We start from the raw sequence: 17,457 nt of genomic DNA on the forward strand, positions 1-17,457 counted from the left end.
AACTCCTCTATGTCCTTGCAGATGGGCTACACGCAGGGCGCCAACCAGAGTGGCCAGGTCTTTGGTCTGGGCCGGCAGATCTACGACCCCAAGTACTGCCCACAGGGCCCAGCGGCCGACGGGGTCCCGGCAAATGCCGGCGACTGCCTGGGTCCTGGGGAGGCCCCTGAGTTCCCCCCCTACGACCAGGAAGAACCAGACTATTGAGGTGCCCCACGTGGTAGCTCTCCGCAACATTGCCTCATCTGGGTGTTTGTTTTTGTGTGTGTTTTCGTCTTGTTTTTCTACTTGTTGAAGCCTGGACAGCCGAGGGACTGCCTGGTGGCTGGGGTGTGGGTTCCCACCCCACCTTGGCTCTTTGGTGTGGAACTGAACCATCCTGAGGCTGGTGGGGGGTGCTGAGGGAGGGTGTAAAAGTCACATCTTCTCTGTTGGGGAATTGAGGAAGGGTTACCTGTCTTGGTCACCAGCAGCATCCACTTCCTCTCAAGGTTTGAGTGGGAGCTTGCTTTGTGCTGGGAGCAGCCTGAATGGTTTCTGGTTTCCGGTTGCATGTCCCTCCCTTCCCTTTCTTTGCAGATCAGTTTGTGGTTTCTGTAACCACAGAAGCTTCAGGCAGCCTCTGAAGCAAGAAAAACACTTTTTTTTTTTCTTTTCTCCTGAGACGTGGTGGATGGTAGAAGGGGAGGGGATGGTGGAAGGAGGAGGGTGCTGGGAAACGAGCCCCCTGGGAGAGCCTCAGGCCTTCACCTGGAATATTTTCAGCATTTTAACGGTCCAGATTTCTCAGGACCTTCAGAACACAGACCTCTCAATAGGAACTATGGAGCTTTTGAGTGACTGAGGCAAAGCCAGATCCCCCCCACACACACTCGCCCCCTCCAATCCCTCAGACCTCTCTGTCTTGCCCCTTGCCGAGAACTGCACAGGGTCCCCCCAAGGAGATTCTTCTGGGGACCAGCCCGCACCAGGAACCTGATACCATAGGATAATGTGAAATAGGATCCAGGACCAAATTGCAATAAAAACCTTTGTTTTTACGAAAATGAAGGTGTCCGGGAGAGTTGGGGTTGAATGAGGAAAGCAGACTGGGAGATGGTGGAGGGTATTTGGTGTGGATGTTTTCTAACGACCTGGGGTCCGGGGGCGTTGGGGGAGAGCGCCTGAGTCGGTTCTCAAAGTCCTCTTGGGAACGGTGGGAGATTGAAGAATCTGAGTGGGAATGGATGACCCCCTACACCGGGACGTGGTTACGGGAGTGCGCGCCCCTCAGCCCCACCCTCACGTCCCGACGCACAGGTCGCCCCGCCCATGCTGCGGTCCATCCTGTGCAGGCCGCTCTCTGGAAAACGTTTGTCCTAAAAGCAACCCCACCGACGCTCCCTAGGCCCTCCTCAGCTGTGAATCCCTGTCCTGACAGCGGGTTTAGGAATGGACCCATTTTCCAAAGCGGGGAAACATCCGGGGGTTTACTCAAAATCGGGTGACCGTTAGTATCCCATCTTAGAATCATGGGGGGGCCCCCTGGCTCGCCAAAGAGACCAGGAAATGTAGCATGAATGAATGATGATTCCGATCAAGCCTTCCAGGGAAGACCCTGGCCTCCTAATGGGGCGTAGGTAACAAGGGACCTCCTGCAAACGGAAGCTGTGCATACTGGGTCCTCGCCGGTGTGTCCGTAGGCTGGCGCCTAGGGGGCTCGGCCGGCCCCACGCTGTCTTCCACGCTAATAAAGCGGGAGGCACGCGGTCTCTTTAAGAAACCCGGCTCCGCACTGCTACAACTACAGCTACAGCCCGCGCTCGCCGCTCCGGTGGGGCTGGTCCGTGAGTGGCAGGCACGACGACCAATGGCCGCTAGAGAGGGCGGGCGCGGCAGCTGGAACCCTGGTGCCAAGGGCGGTCGGCTTCGGGGGATCTGCGCCGGCTAGGGGTTCCTCTTTAAAAAGCCGCGTTTGCCATAGGAAGGCGACCAAAACTGGGGGGCTGAAACGGTGAGCGGGACCCGGAGAGGGAGGAAGGCCCCGAGACTCCAGGATGAGGGGATGGAGGGTGGGAGGCAGGTTCCTGCGAATTAGAGGGTGCGGCCGGGCCCAGCCCCTCACTCACCCTTCACCCCGTTTGGGTAAGTTTTGGGGTGCTAAATAGTTGACTACAGATCCTCAAGGGGGAATCTGGGCAGCACTGACATTTGGGATGGCCTTAATCTACATACACCTGCCGCCCCTGCCTCGCTTAGAACTTAGGGCGCCTTCCGCTACCCCATCCCTATCTTACAGATGGGGAAACTGAGGCTAGGTCCCAGATGCTAAATCCCGAGCTAAGTAAAGGAAAGGATCCTACAGTGGGGCTGGGGGTCTTGGGCCCTAGTTCCCATTTCTATGGCCTGGATGAGGAGACCTTTGGCAACCCCTCACCCCTCTGGCAGCCTCAGTTTCCCCATCTGTACAAGGTAGACTACAGCTGGACTTCCGAGCCTTGCTCGTTTCAGGGGCCCCATAACTGCCTTTCTCCAGAGCTTCTAAGAGATAAGCAATGTATGAAGTTGACACAGACCCTCCTGTCCTGAGCGTCAGTCTCCACTTCTGTAAAATGGGGTGATAATCTAACATTTCCACTCGGGCTTGTTGAAGCACACTAAACATTTGTTATTGCTGTCACGACGGGAGAGGGGGGCCGGGGAAGTGGAGGAAGAACTCGCCCCTAGGCCAAAGAAAACACTGGGCACGGGGGAGACCTGGGAGAAGCCCCCTGATGGTACTTGAGTGTAGCCTCGCTATGAAATAGTTAAAGCGAGGCTCCGCCCCACGAGGGATTAGAGGGAGGGTCTTCCAGACCCCAACCTCTAGCCCATCAAGGAGCGACAGCGCTAACAACCAATCAGGTGAGAGGACGATTTCGGGCCGGGTTCCCATTGGTCTGCTCCATCGTAGTGCCCCACCATGCCTTTCTGGACCCAGCTCAAGCTGCTGCTTTGGAAGAATTTCACTTATCGCCGGAGACAACCGGTAAAGTGGCAGCTGCGGGGCAGGGTGGGGTGGGGTGAGGTGGGGTGGGGCGGCCCCCCACTAGCCCGCATTCTGTGTTGTTTCCCAGATTCAGCTCCTCGTTGAGCTGCTGTGGCCCCTCTTTCTCTTCTTCATCTTGGTAGCTGTTCGCCACTCCCACCCCCCATTCGAACACCATGAATGTAAGCACACACCCCCCAAGGACCCGGCCCCCAGTGATCCAAATGGTGGGGACTCAGGCAAAGGGAGCAAGGCATCGAATGCCATGTATTTCCCCGCAGGCCACTTCCCCAACAAGCCGCTGCCATCGGCGGGCACGGTGCCCTGGCTCCAGGGCCTCATCTGTAACATGAACAACACCTGCTTTGCGCAGCCAACTCCCGGGGAGGAATCCGGGATTCTGAGCAACTTCAATGACTCACTGTGAGTGCCAGGTAACAGTGAGTGTAGGCCAGTGAGGGTGCTTGCCAAGCCCCCAGAGCCACCTTCTCTATCTGTCCCTAGGGTCTCCCGGCTCCTGGTTGAAGTACGTACTATCCTGGGGGGACCCAGTGCCCATAGGGCACTGGCTGGCCTGAGGAAGCTGCTGCCCACTCTGAGGGCGGCACGCACGACAGGTGAGCCTCAACTTGCCTGGCTATGAAACAGGTACAGGGTGAAAATGGCTTAGCGGATCTCGGGCTAAGGTCTGCTTAACCCTGTATTCTGGTGTGTTCTGCCCCCAGCTGGGCCTCCACAGCACCATCAGCCACAGAAGGAACCCTCCACACCATTGGCCAAGCAGGCCATTGAGCTGTTGGAGGCCTTGCTTCAAGGAGTGAGACTGGACAAGGCAGGCCCAGGGAGTCCTCCATTGGACTTGCTGGGGTCTGCGCTGAGCCAAGCCCAAGAGACTGTGGGTGGCTTTCTGGAGGTTATAGGAAACCTGACCCAGGAGGTAAGAGGCCATGCCCATCTCCAGCCCCAGGCAGGGAACAATCAGGGCAGGCTGCCTGGAGGAGGAGACGATAGGCAGCCTCAGGCATTCCCTCTGCGAAATAAGTAGAGTCCTGGCCTGGTTAAAGCTTGGGGATGGGACAGTACTGGAGGGAAGGTTGCCACATGCCCTCTGGTGTGACCTTCCTCCAGCTGCTGACGCTGCCCAGCCTGGCTGATCTGCGGGCACTGCTACAGAGATCCCAAGAAACCAGCAGCCCCCTGAAGGTGGTATTGGAAGCCCTGTGTGGTCCCAGGGGGCCCAGTGGCTCAGGGGTACCCTCCCTCAACTGGTATGAGGACAGCGACCTCAGGGAGTTCGTGGGGCGTGAGCTGGCACCAACCCCGGTGGACAGTGGCTTAAGTGAGTGACCTGCTATGGGGTTTCCCACCTGGGAAATGGGGCAGTGGCCATCGGGCCGGGTCTCATGGTGCCCCTGCTCCAGGCCCCGCCTGTGCTGAGTTGGTTAGGACCCTGGATACCCATCCACTGTTCCGTCTGCTATGGAGGCGCTTGAAGCCATTGGTCCTTGGAAAAGTGTTGTTCACGCCTGACACACCCTTCACCAGGCAATTTATGGCCCAGGTGAGGGTTGCTCTGTTGCTGGTGGGTCAGGGCAAGGCCAGCATGAAGGCTCTGGGGCTGGTGTGTTCAGGAGACTTCTTGGAGTCGCATCATGGGAGCAGGGTTTTGAAGGTATAATAGGAGTTTGCCAGATTGTTGGCAGAAAGATCAGCATATACAAAGGCTCAGAGGCAGATACTGGTCTTGTGTTCATCCCCCACCCCACCCTTTCCATGCAGGTAAACAAGACCTTCCAGGAGCTGGCTCTGCTGAAAGACATCCAAGAGGTGTGGCAGATGCTGGGACCCCAAATTTTCAACTTCATGAACAACAGTGCCAATGTAGCCATGCTGCAGGTAGGGCCCAGGATGGAGGTGGGTCCCACTTTGACCACCACGTCCTCAGACACATATGTCCCCTGAAGGACTTGGGCAAAGGACAGAGAAGAGTTATTTGGACAACTGTGTGGGGTACGAATATGGGGCCCATGCATGGGAAGAGGGGGGCACAGGACTATGAGGGCCCAGTGCAGACTCTATCCTCACTGCCCCTCCAGCGGCTCCTGCAGATGCAAGACACAGGACAGAGTCAGCCAGGACCCCAAAACCTGGGCCGGGCTGAAGCCCTCCGAGACTTCCTGGACCCCCACAGGGGTGGTTACAGCTGGCGAGAGGCCCACACTGATATGGGGCGTTTGGTGGGCACACTGGGTCGCATGATGGAGGTAAAGGCCTTAATCGGGGATCTGGGAACAGGAAGGCAGGACCCAACTTGGTGATCTGAGGGGGAGGTGTACATCCTGGGACAAAGGTGGGGCGGGCCCGATCCTGAGGGAGGGGCTGACATCCCACTGCCTTGTAGAGATCCAAGGAGGGAAACGTGAGGTGTGATGGAAGAGACCACCTGACTTGGGTGGTCAGGGGGGCAATGGTCTGCTCCGTGGGGGTCTGCGGGAGGAAGCCTCCAGGCCTGGGTGGTATGAGGGGAAGACTGCTGCTCTGTGAAGTGGGAGACATCCCATGTTACAGATTCTGAGGCAGCGAGCCATTTGCCCTTTTGGGGGGCGATCTGAGGCGGCACGGTCTGAGGTCCAGGGGGAGAAACCCATGGGTCTGAGGGGCAAGGCAGCTCGCATCTCGGGCTCACAAGCCCTGCCCTCTCCTCCAGTGCATTTCACTGGACAAGCTGGAGCCCGTGCCCTCGGAACCTGAGCTGGTGAAGCGGGCCCTGCAATTGCTGGCCGATCGCCACTTCTGGGCCGGCATCGTCTTCCTGGGGCCAGAGGACCCCCTAGACACCTCCGAGTCCCCTGCCCCAGACTCTGGTCATGGCCATCTGCGTGTCAAGATCCGCATGGACATCGACGATGTCACGAGGACCAATAAAATCAGGGACAGGTTTGCATGAGGCTGTGGAGTGGGGTCGGCAGGGCCAGATTGCATTCAGCATCTGGAGGGTGGAGCCTGCTGGTTCTTGTTAAAAGCCTTGTAGGCAGAGCCCGAGGTTCCTTAGATCAATTTGGACCCGTATCAGGTGGCGTCTAGGTTGCACAAGGGGGCGGGGAAACAAGTCTTGGTGGGCGGGGTCTGTAATAAAATGGGCGTATAGGCTGAAGGCAGTGGTGGGCAGGCCGTATGGGTGCGGCGGGCGGGGTCAGTTGAGCAATTGTGCCCATGCCCCTCTCAGGTTTTGGGACCCTGGCCCGGCTGCTGACCCCCTGACCGACCTGCGCTACGTGTGGGGTGGCTTCGTGTACCTGCAGGATTTGTTGGAACGTGCGGCTGTGCGGGTGCTCAGCGGCACGGCTCCCCGTGCTGGCCTTTACCTGCAGCAGATGCCATACCCGTGCTTTGTAGACGACGTGTAAGTGTCGCGCCCTCTCCCAGCCAACTTCCCCAGCCCCTAACTAGACCAGGTTCTGAGAGGCCCACGGCTCCTTGGCGTGAGCACCTTTACGGGGGCTGCGACTAGGACCCTATGAGACGGTTGGCTTCTCCACAAACTTTAGAACTTGGAGCTTCAAAAACACTGGTACCTGGGCCCTACCCCCAAAAGTGGTTTAAATGCCTGGGTGGGGCTCGCACATCATTTGGGACATCCATGCAGTTGAGGTGGCTACTGGTTCAAAAGCTCCAGTCTTTGCAACCCGAGTAGGAGAGCCGGGGTATCCTCAGAGTATCCTGAGGCTGGCTGAGTCAGAAGCCCGGCAGTGGAGAAGGAGAACAAGCCTCCCAGGCTGGGGCAGGACTCGGATGTAGACGTCTGTCACTTGGGGCCACTGCACAAGGTCTTGGTTCTACCCAGCCGCACCCCACGCCCCAGGTTCCTGCGTGTGCTGAGCCGGTCACTGCCGCTTTTTCTGACGCTGGCCTGGATCTACTCGGTGGCGCTGACGGTGAAGGCAGTGGTGCGTGAGAAGGAGACGCGGCTGAGGGACACGATGCGCGCCATGGGGCTGGGCCGTGCAGTGCTCTGGCTTGGCTGGTTCCTCAGCTGCCTCGGACCTTTCCTTCTCAGCGCCTTGCTGCTGGTGCTGGTGCTCAAGGTGAGCGTGTGCCTCTACCTTCCCGGCTGTAGAATGGGCACGCTCCACTTGGGAGGGTAACAAGCATAGGGCATCTGGACTGAGAAAGCCTTGTGCCCTGCAGCTCGGGGACATCCTCCCCTACAGCCACCCAACCGTCGTCTTCCTGTTCCTGGCGGCCTTTGCTGTGGCCACTGTGGTTCAGAGCTTCCTGCTGAGCGCCTTCTTCTCAAGTGCCAACCTGGCGGCCGCCTGCGGAGGCCTCATCTATTTTGCCCTCTACTTACCCTACGCGCTGTGTGTGGCCTGGCGGGACCGTCTGCCTGCGGGCGGCCGTGTGGCCGTGGTGAGGGCTTGCTGGGCCGGGTGGGGGTAGTCGCCGGGGACTGCGCCCATCTGCTAACTTATCTCTCCTGCCTACAGAGCCTGCTGTCGCCTGTGGCCTTCGGTTTTGGCTGTGAGAGCCTAGCACTGCTGGAGGAGCAGGGCGAGGGCGCACAGTGGCACAATGTGGGTGCCGAGCCCGCCCCCGACGTCTTCAGCCTGGCCCAAGTCTCAGGCATGCTGCTCCTAGATGCCGTGCTCTACGGCCTGATCACGTGGTACCTAGAAGCTGTGTGCCCAGGTGGGTCACTAAGGGGCGGCTCATCAGCCCTCCGGGAGGCTGGACCAAGGGAGCTGTTTAGAAGCCAGGTTAGCCCCGCGGGAGGTCGAGGCCAGCTAGGTGCGCGCATGCGTACAGATGCTGCGTCTAGAGGCCGGGCCTCCAATTGCTGAGTTCTGGGCCTTTTGATTCCTGGAGGCTAGTCCCAGGTGAGAGGGCTGGGTTTCCAGATCCTTGCGCCAGGGTGAGTGTCGTCCAGGCATTGGAGGCGTGGCTCTGAAGTGGGCGAGCAGCATCTCCTGTCCACATAGTACCTAGATTCCTGGGGCCCAGGTATGTGGCTAGAAGTAGGTGCATTTCGGGGCTCAAGGAGTAACTGAACGCCGACTCTCCCAGGTCAGTATGGGATCCCGGAACCATGGAACTTCCCTTTTCAGAGGAGCTACTGGTGTGGGTCTCCGCCGTCCAAAGACCCCGCTGAGACCTCCCTTACGCAGGACCCAGAGGGTGAGATCCAACAAGCCTTAGCTCCTCCTTCCCTATGTGGACCCACTAGCTCCTCCAAACCCACAGGTTTCAACCCTCTGGACACCCTAGGCCTCTGGGGCTCCCATAACTCCCAAATGCATCAGCCTCTGCAGATGCCAGTTGTCCCAAGTCTTCCGGACAATCCCCCAGGGTCACTGCTGCTCCTGCTAGGCATCCGGAGCCCTCCCTGCCCAGCCTTCTGGTAGTCACCACACTGTGTGCCTGCCATCCATCTGTCTGTCTGCAGTGTTGGTGGAAGAGGCACCGCTCGGCCTGCATCCTGGTGTATCCGTGCGCCGTCTGGAGAAACGCTTTCCCGGCAACCCGCAGCCCGCCTTGCGTGGGCTCAGCCTGGATTTCTATCAGGGTCACATCACTGCTTTCCTGGGCCACAACGGAGCTGGCAAGACCACCACGCTGTGAGCTGCCAACCCTCCCCTCCCTTCCCCTCCCTCGGCTTCCCCGTTTCTTCAAGGGCAAGGCAACCTCCCATAGTCACAAGCAAACCCCTGCCTTCTAATCGATTTTGTCGTATAGTGGACAGAAGAGAACGGCACCATAGGGTTGTAGACGCTTTACCTTTCTCCCAGAGCTGGTGGACTTGAACTGCCGACTTTCTCATTAACAACCCAACACTAGACCCCCTTCTCTATCACCCACCGTTGGACAGGGTAAATTGGGGTGGAAACCCCAGTGGACGCCAGGTAGGTACTTGACAGGTAGTACTGTAAATCCTCAAGGAGCTGTGGTAGCGTAGTTGTTACAAATCAGGCTGCTAACCTCAGGGTCAGCAGTTCGAAACTACCAGCTGTTCCGTGGGAGAAAGATGAGGCTTTCTGCTCCCGTAAAGATTTACAGCCTCAGAAACCCTGTACAGGGTCGCTATGAGTCGGAACCGACTCCACGGCACATAACAACAACATCAACAACTGTAAATCCTCACTGTAAATGGGGATGTAATACCCAATTGGGCCAGGTATACAGTAAGTGCCCTATAAGTGCAGGTACCCCTTGTCTCTGGACTTCAGTTTCCCCTGAGACCCATTTTCCCCTAGGTCTATCCTGAGTGGCCTCTTCCCACCCAGTGGAGGGTCCGCCTTCATCCTGGGCTATGACGTCCGTTCCGACATGGCAGCCATCCGGCCCCACCTGGGCATCTGCCCACAGTACAATGTGCTGTTTGACCTGTATGACTGGGTTGGGAGGGGATTGTGGAGGGGCGCAGGGATGGCGTATCCTGCCAGGCCCCGCTCACCAGCCTCCTGCTCTGTCCTCTGCCTTGGCTGTGGCATAGACTCACTGTGGATGAACACATCTGGTTCTACGGACAATTGAAGGGCCTCACTGCAGCTGCTGTAGGCCCCGAGCAGGACCGGCTGCTGCAGGACGTGGGGCTCACTCCCAAGCGCTGGACACAGACACGCCACCTCTCTGGTGAGCCTGGCCCAGGAAGACCTCCTCCAGGTTGAGGGAGGACGTGAGCTGGGACTTTATTCCAGGGAGGATGGGCAGGCCAGAAGGGCACCAGAGGAGATGTGCTAAGGTTCCTGCAGGTGAATGGAGTTCTTGTTGTTAAGTGCCGTGCAGTTGATTCCGACTCCTCAATGACCCTGTATAGGGCTTCCGAGTAGCAGCTGGTGAGCTCGAACTGACGATCTTACAGTTCAAACCGACTTTGCAGTCCAGCGCCTTATCCCACAGCGCCACACCAGGAGAGGAGAGGCAATCCTGGGATCCTGCTAAGACTCTGCCCCTGTTCCCACCTAGGTGGGATGCAGAGGAAGCTATCCGTGGCCATCGCCTTTGTGGGGGGCTCCCATGTCGTTATCCTGGATGAACCCACAGCTGGGGTGGACCCTGCTTCCCGCCGCAGCATTTGGGAACTGTTGCTCAAATACCGTGAAGGTCAGGAGCGGGCAGCTGAGGAAGGGGCCAAAGTGTTAGAAGTGGTGGGGATGGGGTTTTGAAGGATGGGTAGAAGTTTGCTGTGTGGGGCAGGCAGTTGCAGGTCACCTGAAGGTACATGTTGGTTGGGTGTCTGTGCCCAGGCCGTACACTGATCCTCTCCACCCACCACCTGGATGAGGCGGAGCTCCTGGGAGACCGTGTCGCTGTGGTGACAAGTGGCCGCTTGTGTTGCTGTGGCTCCCCGCTCTTCCTGCGCCGTCACCTGGGCTCCGGTTACTACCTGACCTTAGTGAAGGCTGCCCCGTCCCTGGCTGCTAACAGGAAGGTGAGCACTGAAGTTGACCTCTGACATTCAAGGCTCTGCCCAGCCCTGAAGATGTGCAAACTGGCAACTCTGTGCCTTGTAGGGAGAGGCTGACTTGGAGCACAGTGTGGACACCAGGCTGGAGGGAGAGCAGGATAGAGTGACCGGTGAGGGCTGAGCCAGAAACCCACAAGGGGTAGGATGGTGGGGTGATGGTACCCCAGCTAGAGCCCTAGCCCCTAGGCTGAACCTGATCCTGTCCTGAGCCAAACTCTCATCCTTTCCCTGAACTTAAGCTGGATTGAGTCCACATGCAAACCCACCCCTGACCCTGCCAGACTCCGGCCAACTCCAAGTTGAGCCCAGACCCTTCCCTGGGAAGTTGGGGAGGAGGGAGGCAAGGTCTCCAATCCACAGGGCTCTGATGCGTCCCCTACCTGCCTAGACGTGGCCCAGCTGCTAAGCCTGGTGCAGTACCTGGTGCCCGGGGCTCAGCTGGTGGAAGAACTGCCGCATGAGCTGGTGGTGGCCCTGCCCTATGCGGGCGCCCTGGACGGCAGCTTTGCCAAACTCTTCCAAGAGCTGGACAGGCAGCTGGGAGACCTTGGCCTCAGCGGCTACGGGATCTCAAACACCAGCCTCGAGGAGGTAAGGGGATGGGAGTGCTGACTTGGATTGTGCAGCAGGAGGGCTACCTGGAGGAGGTGAGGTGACGCTTTGAAGGATGAATAGGAGTTTGTGTATCCAGGGAGGAGGCAGTCGGGCAGGAGGAAGGCAGGCAGGGGACCCACAGTGTGTATGAACAGTGGGCAGCCCTCCGGCGGATCTTTAGGTTTTGAGCTCCTCACCTTGTCTCCCCAGATCTTCCTGAAGGTGGTTGAGGACTGCACTGCAAACACAGACAAAGAGGGTATGACCACTGGTCCCTGACCTATCCCCTGACTCTGGCCCAGAGCTAGACCTGACCTGGCCAGACCACCAGTGAGTCTGGCCTAAAGCCAGAGATAACCCAGATCTTGACCCTGATCCCCGGCTGAACAGCAATCCTTAGCCCAGCCCCAGGCTTAACTCGAACCCTGACCCCTGCTGACCCACCCTGCAGATGGTATACTCAGGCAGCCGGCAGGCACGGGCTCTGCGGCTCCATTCAGGACCAGGAGACTCACGGTGCTGCCTGAGGAAGCCATGGAGAATGGGGAACCAGGTGAGTCTCTCACAGTGCACACTGGTACCTCTCTCAGGCCCAGTGCATGAGCACTGACCCTCCTGTTCCCTGCAGTCTGGTCAGCCGCAGAGACACAGGCCCCACAGGACTGCAGCTTGGACACCTCAGGCCGGGTACAGGGCTGGGCGTTGACCCGCCAGCAGCTCTGGGCCCTACTACTTAAGCGTTTTCTCTTGGCCCGCCGCAGTCGCCGGGGCCTGTTTGCACAGGTGAGGGGGCCAGGCACCAGGGTGGGTGTCGGGACCCCAACTGCCTGTTCTTCCTGCTAGCCAACTACTTGATGGCCTATTTCAACTACCTGCTTAAATATGTTCTCCTCTGAACACATCTACTGAGGGCACTGGGGAGCCACAGCTGGCTATGGAGCAGGAGCAGGGAAGGGTATGGGCAAGTCTGGAGGGCAGGCAGGGCAGCCACTGATGGTCCGACCTCCAGATCGTGCTGCCCGCCCTCTTCGTGGGCCTGGCCCTGGTGTTCAGCCTCATCATACCACCTTTTGGGTACTACCCTGCCTTGCGGCTCAGTCCAGACATGTATGGGACCCAGGTGTCCTTCTTCAGGTGGGTGCAAGAGGGAGGGTGCTAATGAGGGGTGGTGCCTGTGGGCACAGCTCTGAGCCTGCGCCCCTCACACACAGTGAGGAGGCCCCAGGGGACCCTGGACATGCCCGTCTGCTGGAGGCGCTGCTGGGAGAGGCAGGGCTGGAGGAGCTAGACCTGCAGAACAGTTCTGACACGTGAGAGCCTACCATGTCCCCTGTGGCCTGAGTTTCCCCATCTGGGCTCTAGCTGGTGGACATCAGCAAATGCTGAGAACGCCCCCCTCCCTGCTCCTGCTAGGGATCTGGGTAGCCACAGCCCTGCCAACATCCCTGCAGGGTCCCCAAGTGCACGTCACTCCCCACCTGCCTATTTTTGGTGCCGGAAGTGCCTGCTGAGGTGGCTGAGGTCTTGGCCAGTGGCAACTGGACCCCTGAGTCTCCATCTCCAGCTTGCCAGTGTAGCCGGCCTGGTGCCCGCCGCCTACTACCCGACTGCCCGCTTGCAGCTGGCGGGCCCCCACCGCCCCAGGTACTGACGGGCTCGGGTGAGGTGGTGCAGAACCTGACCGGCCGGAACCTGTCCGACTTCTTGGTCAAGACCTACCCACGCCTGGTGCGCCAGGGGTAAGCTGCCAGGATGGGCTGAGGCGGGGGCCTTGCACGCCTCACCAGGTTTTCCTTTATCTGAATGTCTCTTCCCTTCTCCATTCTTTCTGCCTGTGTCTCTGTCATCCTGTCTCTCTCCTCTGTTTCTCTGTCTCTCCCCCTCTGTCTGTCTGTCTCCTCCCATTTCTCTCCTGTATCTTCTTTATCTCTCTCCTCTCTCTCTCACTCCCTGTCTCTGTTCATCTCTCTCATAGCCTGAAGACAAAGAAATGGGTGAATGAGGTCAGGTGAGGATGGGCCCAACTTGGGGGTCCCCCTGCCCTTGTTGCCTTCTAGGGGGCCCTCCCCACTCTCCCCATCTGAGCCTTCAGCTGCTCCTCCCTGCTCCCACTGCCACGCAGGTATGGGGGCTTCTCACTGGGTGGCCAAGATCCAGGCCTGCCTTCAGGGCAGGATGTGGGCCGCTCAGTACAAGAGCTGCGGGCGCTTCTGAACCCCCCACCCGGGGGCGCCCTGGACCGTGTCCTGAACAACCTCACAGCCTGGGCTCACAGCCTGGATACTCAGGACAGCCTCAAGGTGGGAGCTGGAGGTGTGGCTGGGTGGTGACAGGGGCAGGTCTGGCCCATAGCCTGACCCTATGCCCCACTTGCCCCCATCCCAGGTCTGGTTCAACAACAAAGGCTGGCATGCCATGGTGGCCTTTGTCAACAGAGCCAACAATGCTCTTCTACATGCCAGACTGCCACCTGGCTCTGCCCGCCATGCCTACAGTATCACCACACTCAACCACCCGCTGAACCTCACCAAGGAGCAACTGTCTGAGGCTGCACTGTGAGTCTCACTGCCCACCCTTACCCACTTGGGTCTCTGTTGGCTTTGGTGCTGGGAGTTAGATTCTTGCTTTGCCATCTTCACCAGGGAACGGAGACTGCCCCAGCCACTCCTGACTCGGACCACAGGGCATCATCAGCCACCAGGCTTCCCTTTAGCCTGTACACCCTTGTCCCATCCATCTTTAACTTCACAGAGATCCGGACAGCCTCTCCCTGCCAAATTACCTAGTCACCGTCCTCCTTAAGTGGCCCACGACATCTCCCTACTGACAGGCATACATGGCTCTGTCGACTTTTGTCCTGTCCCACACAACATGCACAACTCTGCTCCATGTAGCTCCCACACCCCTGTTCTAACTGTCTTTATGTTTTCACCCCCAGAATGGCTTCCTCGGTAGATGTCCTTGTCTCCATCTGTGTGGTCTTTGCCATGTCCTTTGTCCCAGCCAGCTTCACACTCGTCCTGATCGAAGAGCGTGTCACCCGAGCCAAATACCTGCAGCTTGTGGGAGGCCTGCCTCCGGCCCTCTACTGGCTCGGCAACTTTCTCTGGGACATGGTATGGGAGCTGCCTTGAGGGTTGGGGGTCCAACCAATGTCCCTTCCAGTGCCTTCTGGGTAGAGGACTGGCCAGGATGGCCTGGGGTGAGGGAGGGTCTTGGGGATTGTTGGAAACCTCGTGTGTTCTTGCTCCAAAAGCAGGGTGGTCAAGGTGGGGCCCAGAGCTGAAGATGGCAGTCCTTCCCCTGCCCACTGACAGAGTGTTTGCTGTCTCCAATGTAGTGTAACTACTTGGTGTCGGCATGCATTGTGGTGCTCATCTTCCTGGCCTTCCAGCAGAAGGCATACGTAGCTCCTGCCAACCTGCCTGCCCTCCTCCTTCTCTTGCTGTTGTATGGGTGAGACTTGTAGCTCCTGAAGCCCACACTGTCTATGTACCTCCACTGCACAATGCTATTGAGGGATACAAGTCTGAAGCAATTTTGAGGGGTTGGACATGGAGGTCTGAGGTGACTTCACACATGGTCTGATTCAGTGATATGCCGAGGTGGCCTTAAAAGCTCATCATGGCCCTGACCGGCATTACTGTGCCCCGGTGACACAGTGAGTTAAGTGCTGGGATGCTAACCACATAGTTGGTGGTTCAAACCCACCAACTACTCAGAGCTTCCTCTGAGCTCTGGGGCTGCCTGTTCCCATAAAGATTGACAGCGTTGAAAACCCTAAAGACCCGTTTATATAGGGTCACTGTGAATTGGAATCTGCTCAGTGGCCTGGGTTTTTCGTTTTTGTGAGGCAGAGAAGATGAAAGGAGATCTGTGTTTCTCTTGGGGCTGCTCAGCTGTGTGTCAGTGGTGGCCCTGTGGCTTCTGTTTCCCCTCAGCTGGTCGATCACACCACTCATGTATCCAGCTTCCTTCTTCTTCTCCGTGCCCAGCACGGCTTATGTAGTGCTCACCTGCATCAACCTCTTCATTGGTATCAACGGCAGCATGTCCACCTTTGTGCTTGAACTCTTCTCTGACCAGGTGGGGCACCCTGAGGCTGGGTCTCAGGGTGGGTCGGAGCATTGACCTTGGTCCCTGACCCACCTCCTTCTTTTTGTTCTTGATCAGAAGCTTCAGGAGGTGAGCCAAATCCTGAAACGGGTTTTCCTTATCTTCCCCCACTTCTGCCTGGGCCGGGGGCTCATCGACATGGTGCGGAACCAGGCCATGGCTGATACCTTTGAGCGCCTGGGTGAGAACTTCCCGGCAGATGGGGTCATGCCTTTAGGCAGTCAATACCCTTAGCAGTGTTATCAAAAGTCACCTGTACAAAGTGAGGACAAAGAGCAGCCTCCAAGAAAAGAACCAGGAGTCCTAAGTAACCCTGAGTTTGGGCCAAGTTAGAGGTCCAACAGGGGAGACATAAAAGCTAATTCCATCTTGGATCACATCACAAGAGGTCTAAGGTCATAAATACGGGAGGTTATAATATCGTTATTTTCTATGGCGATCCGACTTTAGTCAAGTGCCTCATGAAATTCTTAGTGCTCTCCTTTGTGAATCTAGGGTAGTTTGGATGTGGAAAGGGCTGGAAACCAAACCCCCCAGGGATCAGTCTCTCCTTCCTATATCCACAGGAGACGGGCAGTTTCAGTCACCTCTGCGCTGGGAGGTGGTCGGCAAGAACCTTTTGGCCATGGCATTGCAGGGCCCCCTCTTCCTTCTCTTCACCCTCCTGCTGCAGTACCGCCATCATCTCCTGCCACAGTCAGTGGGGGCACTGAGGGACGGGGGAAGGACCTGGGATGCTGACTTTTGGCCAACTCTTGTCTTGCTCTCCAGACCCAAGCTGCGGCCACTGCTGCCTCTGGGGGAGGAAGATGAAGACGTGGCCCATGAGCGAGAGCGGGTGGTCCGAGGGGCCACCCAGGGTGATGTACTTGTGCTGAGGGACCTGACCAAGGTGAGTGTAGACAAGTAAGGGCCTTGAAGGGTCCTTCCACCAGCTCACCCACCTGTCCTCAGGAACTTGCATCCTCTCCCAGATATATCGAGGCCAGAGGATGCCGGCTGTCGACCGCCTTTGCCTGGGAATTCCCCCTGGTGAGGTGAGTTCTGGATGGAGGGGCAGTGAGGGATGGAGGGGCAGTGAGGGAAGAACTGCCCTACTGAACACCCACCACTCTTATATTGAGTACTTACTGTGTGCAAGAAGGTAAGCTCTCCCAGAGGATAAGAAAACATCACTGAGCACTCGTGGCTGTCCACACATGTACCCCAAAGCCTTCATTAAACATGTACTGTTGACAGCATCTGGTAGTGCACTTATACACCTTTGAGCGCCCTTGTGTGGCAACACATCTATTAAGCACCCACTGTACACACCAAACCCGTATTGAGTGCCACCTTTAGTTGAACACAGACAGACCTTCAGACTCCTGGTATAGTGCTGTAGGATAAGCAATGGACTGCTAACAAGAAGGTTGGCACTTCAAACCCACCAGCCGTTCCTCAGAAACTTATCGAGGATCACTATGAGTCAGACAACTATCTGGCTGACTGATTGGAAGAGATCCATATTTGTGCCCATTCCAAAGGAACGCAGAAAATATTGGACAATATCTTTGATATCCCATGCAAATAAAGTTTTACTAAAAGTAATACCGAAACAGCTGCAAGCATACATTGACAGAGAACTTCCAGAGGTTCAAGTTGGATTCAGAAGAGGCCGTGGAACAAGAGATATCATTGCTGATGTCCGATGGATCTTGGCTAAAAGCAGAGAATATCAGAAAGATGTTTACCTGTGCTTTATTGACTATGCAAAGGCTTTCGAATGTGTGGATCATGACAAGGTATGGACAACATTGAGAAGTATGAGTATTCTGAAACAATTATGCTCATGAGGAATGTGTACCTGGACCAAGAGGCAGTTGTTTGAACAGAACATGAGAACACTGGATGGTTTAAAATTAAGAAACGTGTGCAACAGGGTTGTATTCTTTCACCATACTATTCAACCTGTATGCTGAATAAATAATCCGAGAAGCTGGGTTCTATGAAGAAAAATGTGGTATCAGGATTGGAGGAAGACTCGTTAACAATCTGTGATATACAGATGATACAACCTTGTTTGCTGAAAGTGAAAAAGACTTAAAATATTTACTGATGAATTGCATCTCAATGTAAAGAAAACAAAAATCCTCACCACTGGACCCATAAACAACATTCTTTCAATGGAGAAAAGATTGAAGTTGTCAAGGATTTCATTCTTCTTGGATCAACTATCAACACTCATGGAAGCAGCAGTCAAAAAAGCAAACGACGTATTGATTAGGCAAATCTG

At 56.9% G+C, this 17,457-nt stretch overlaps 2 protein-coding genes across 2 annotated transcripts in view; both read left to right on the forward strand.

Annotated features, from left to right (window-relative positions):
* Window positions 1–207, forward strand: part of CNN2 (calponin 2) — an 8,549-nt gene extending 8,342 nt beyond the window's left edge. The window contains exon 7 of the mRNA XM_006876741.1: window positions 5–207. Coding sequence (XP_006876803.1) covers window positions 5–207 — 203 coding nt within the window. The remainder of the gene's footprint in view (window positions 1–4) is intronic.
* A 2,734-nt stretch (window positions 208–2,941) lies between these two features.
* ABCA7 (ATP-binding cassette, sub-family A (ABC1), member 7) overlaps window positions 2,942–17,457 on the forward strand; it is a 17,714-nt gene continuing 3,198 nt past the window's right edge. The window contains 38 exon segments of the mRNA XM_006876742.1: window positions 2,942–3,007; window positions 3,096–3,189; window positions 3,289–3,430; window positions 3,512–3,638; window positions 3,747–3,944; window positions 4,136–4,346; window positions 4,429–4,568; window positions 4,787–4,903; window positions 5,104–5,271; window positions 5,715–5,944; window positions 6,234–6,410; window positions 6,870–7,092; window positions 7,196–7,417; window positions 7,495–7,696; window positions 8,072–8,182; window positions 8,451–8,622; window positions 9,259–9,390; window positions 9,498–9,637; window positions 9,971–10,108; window positions 10,252–10,436; window positions 10,519–10,575; window positions 10,806–11,063; window positions 11,277–11,325; window positions 11,518–11,619; window positions 11,695–11,849; window positions 12,076–12,200; window positions 12,278–12,376; window positions 12,551–12,805; window positions 13,042–13,074; window positions 13,189–13,366; window positions 13,452–13,621; window positions 14,005–14,182; window positions 14,407–14,522; window positions 15,008–15,152; window positions 15,240–15,363; window positions 15,749–15,878; window positions 15,954–16,074; window positions 16,157–16,219. Coding sequence (XP_006876804.1) covers window positions 2,942–3,007; window positions 3,096–3,189; window positions 3,289–3,430; window positions 3,512–3,638; window positions 3,747–3,944; window positions 4,136–4,346; window positions 4,429–4,568; window positions 4,787–4,903; window positions 5,104–5,271; window positions 5,715–5,944; window positions 6,234–6,410; window positions 6,870–7,092; window positions 7,196–7,417; window positions 7,495–7,696; window positions 8,072–8,182; window positions 8,451–8,622; window positions 9,259–9,390; window positions 9,498–9,637; window positions 9,971–10,108; window positions 10,252–10,436; window positions 10,519–10,575; window positions 10,806–11,063; window positions 11,277–11,325; window positions 11,518–11,619; window positions 11,695–11,849; window positions 12,076–12,200; window positions 12,278–12,376; window positions 12,551–12,805; window positions 13,042–13,074; window positions 13,189–13,366; window positions 13,452–13,621; window positions 14,005–14,182; window positions 14,407–14,522; window positions 15,008–15,152; window positions 15,240–15,363; window positions 15,749–15,878; window positions 15,954–16,074; window positions 16,157–16,219 — 5,553 coding nt within the window.

The sequence above is a fragment of the Chrysochloris asiatica genome, unplaced genomic scaffold (assembly GCF_000296735.1).
Source record: "Chrysochloris asiatica unplaced genomic scaffold, ChrAsi1.0 scaffold00409, whole genome shotgun sequence".
Classification (NCBI taxonomy): Eukaryota; Metazoa; Chordata; class Mammalia; order Afrosoricida; family Chrysochloridae; genus Chrysochloris; species Chrysochloris asiatica.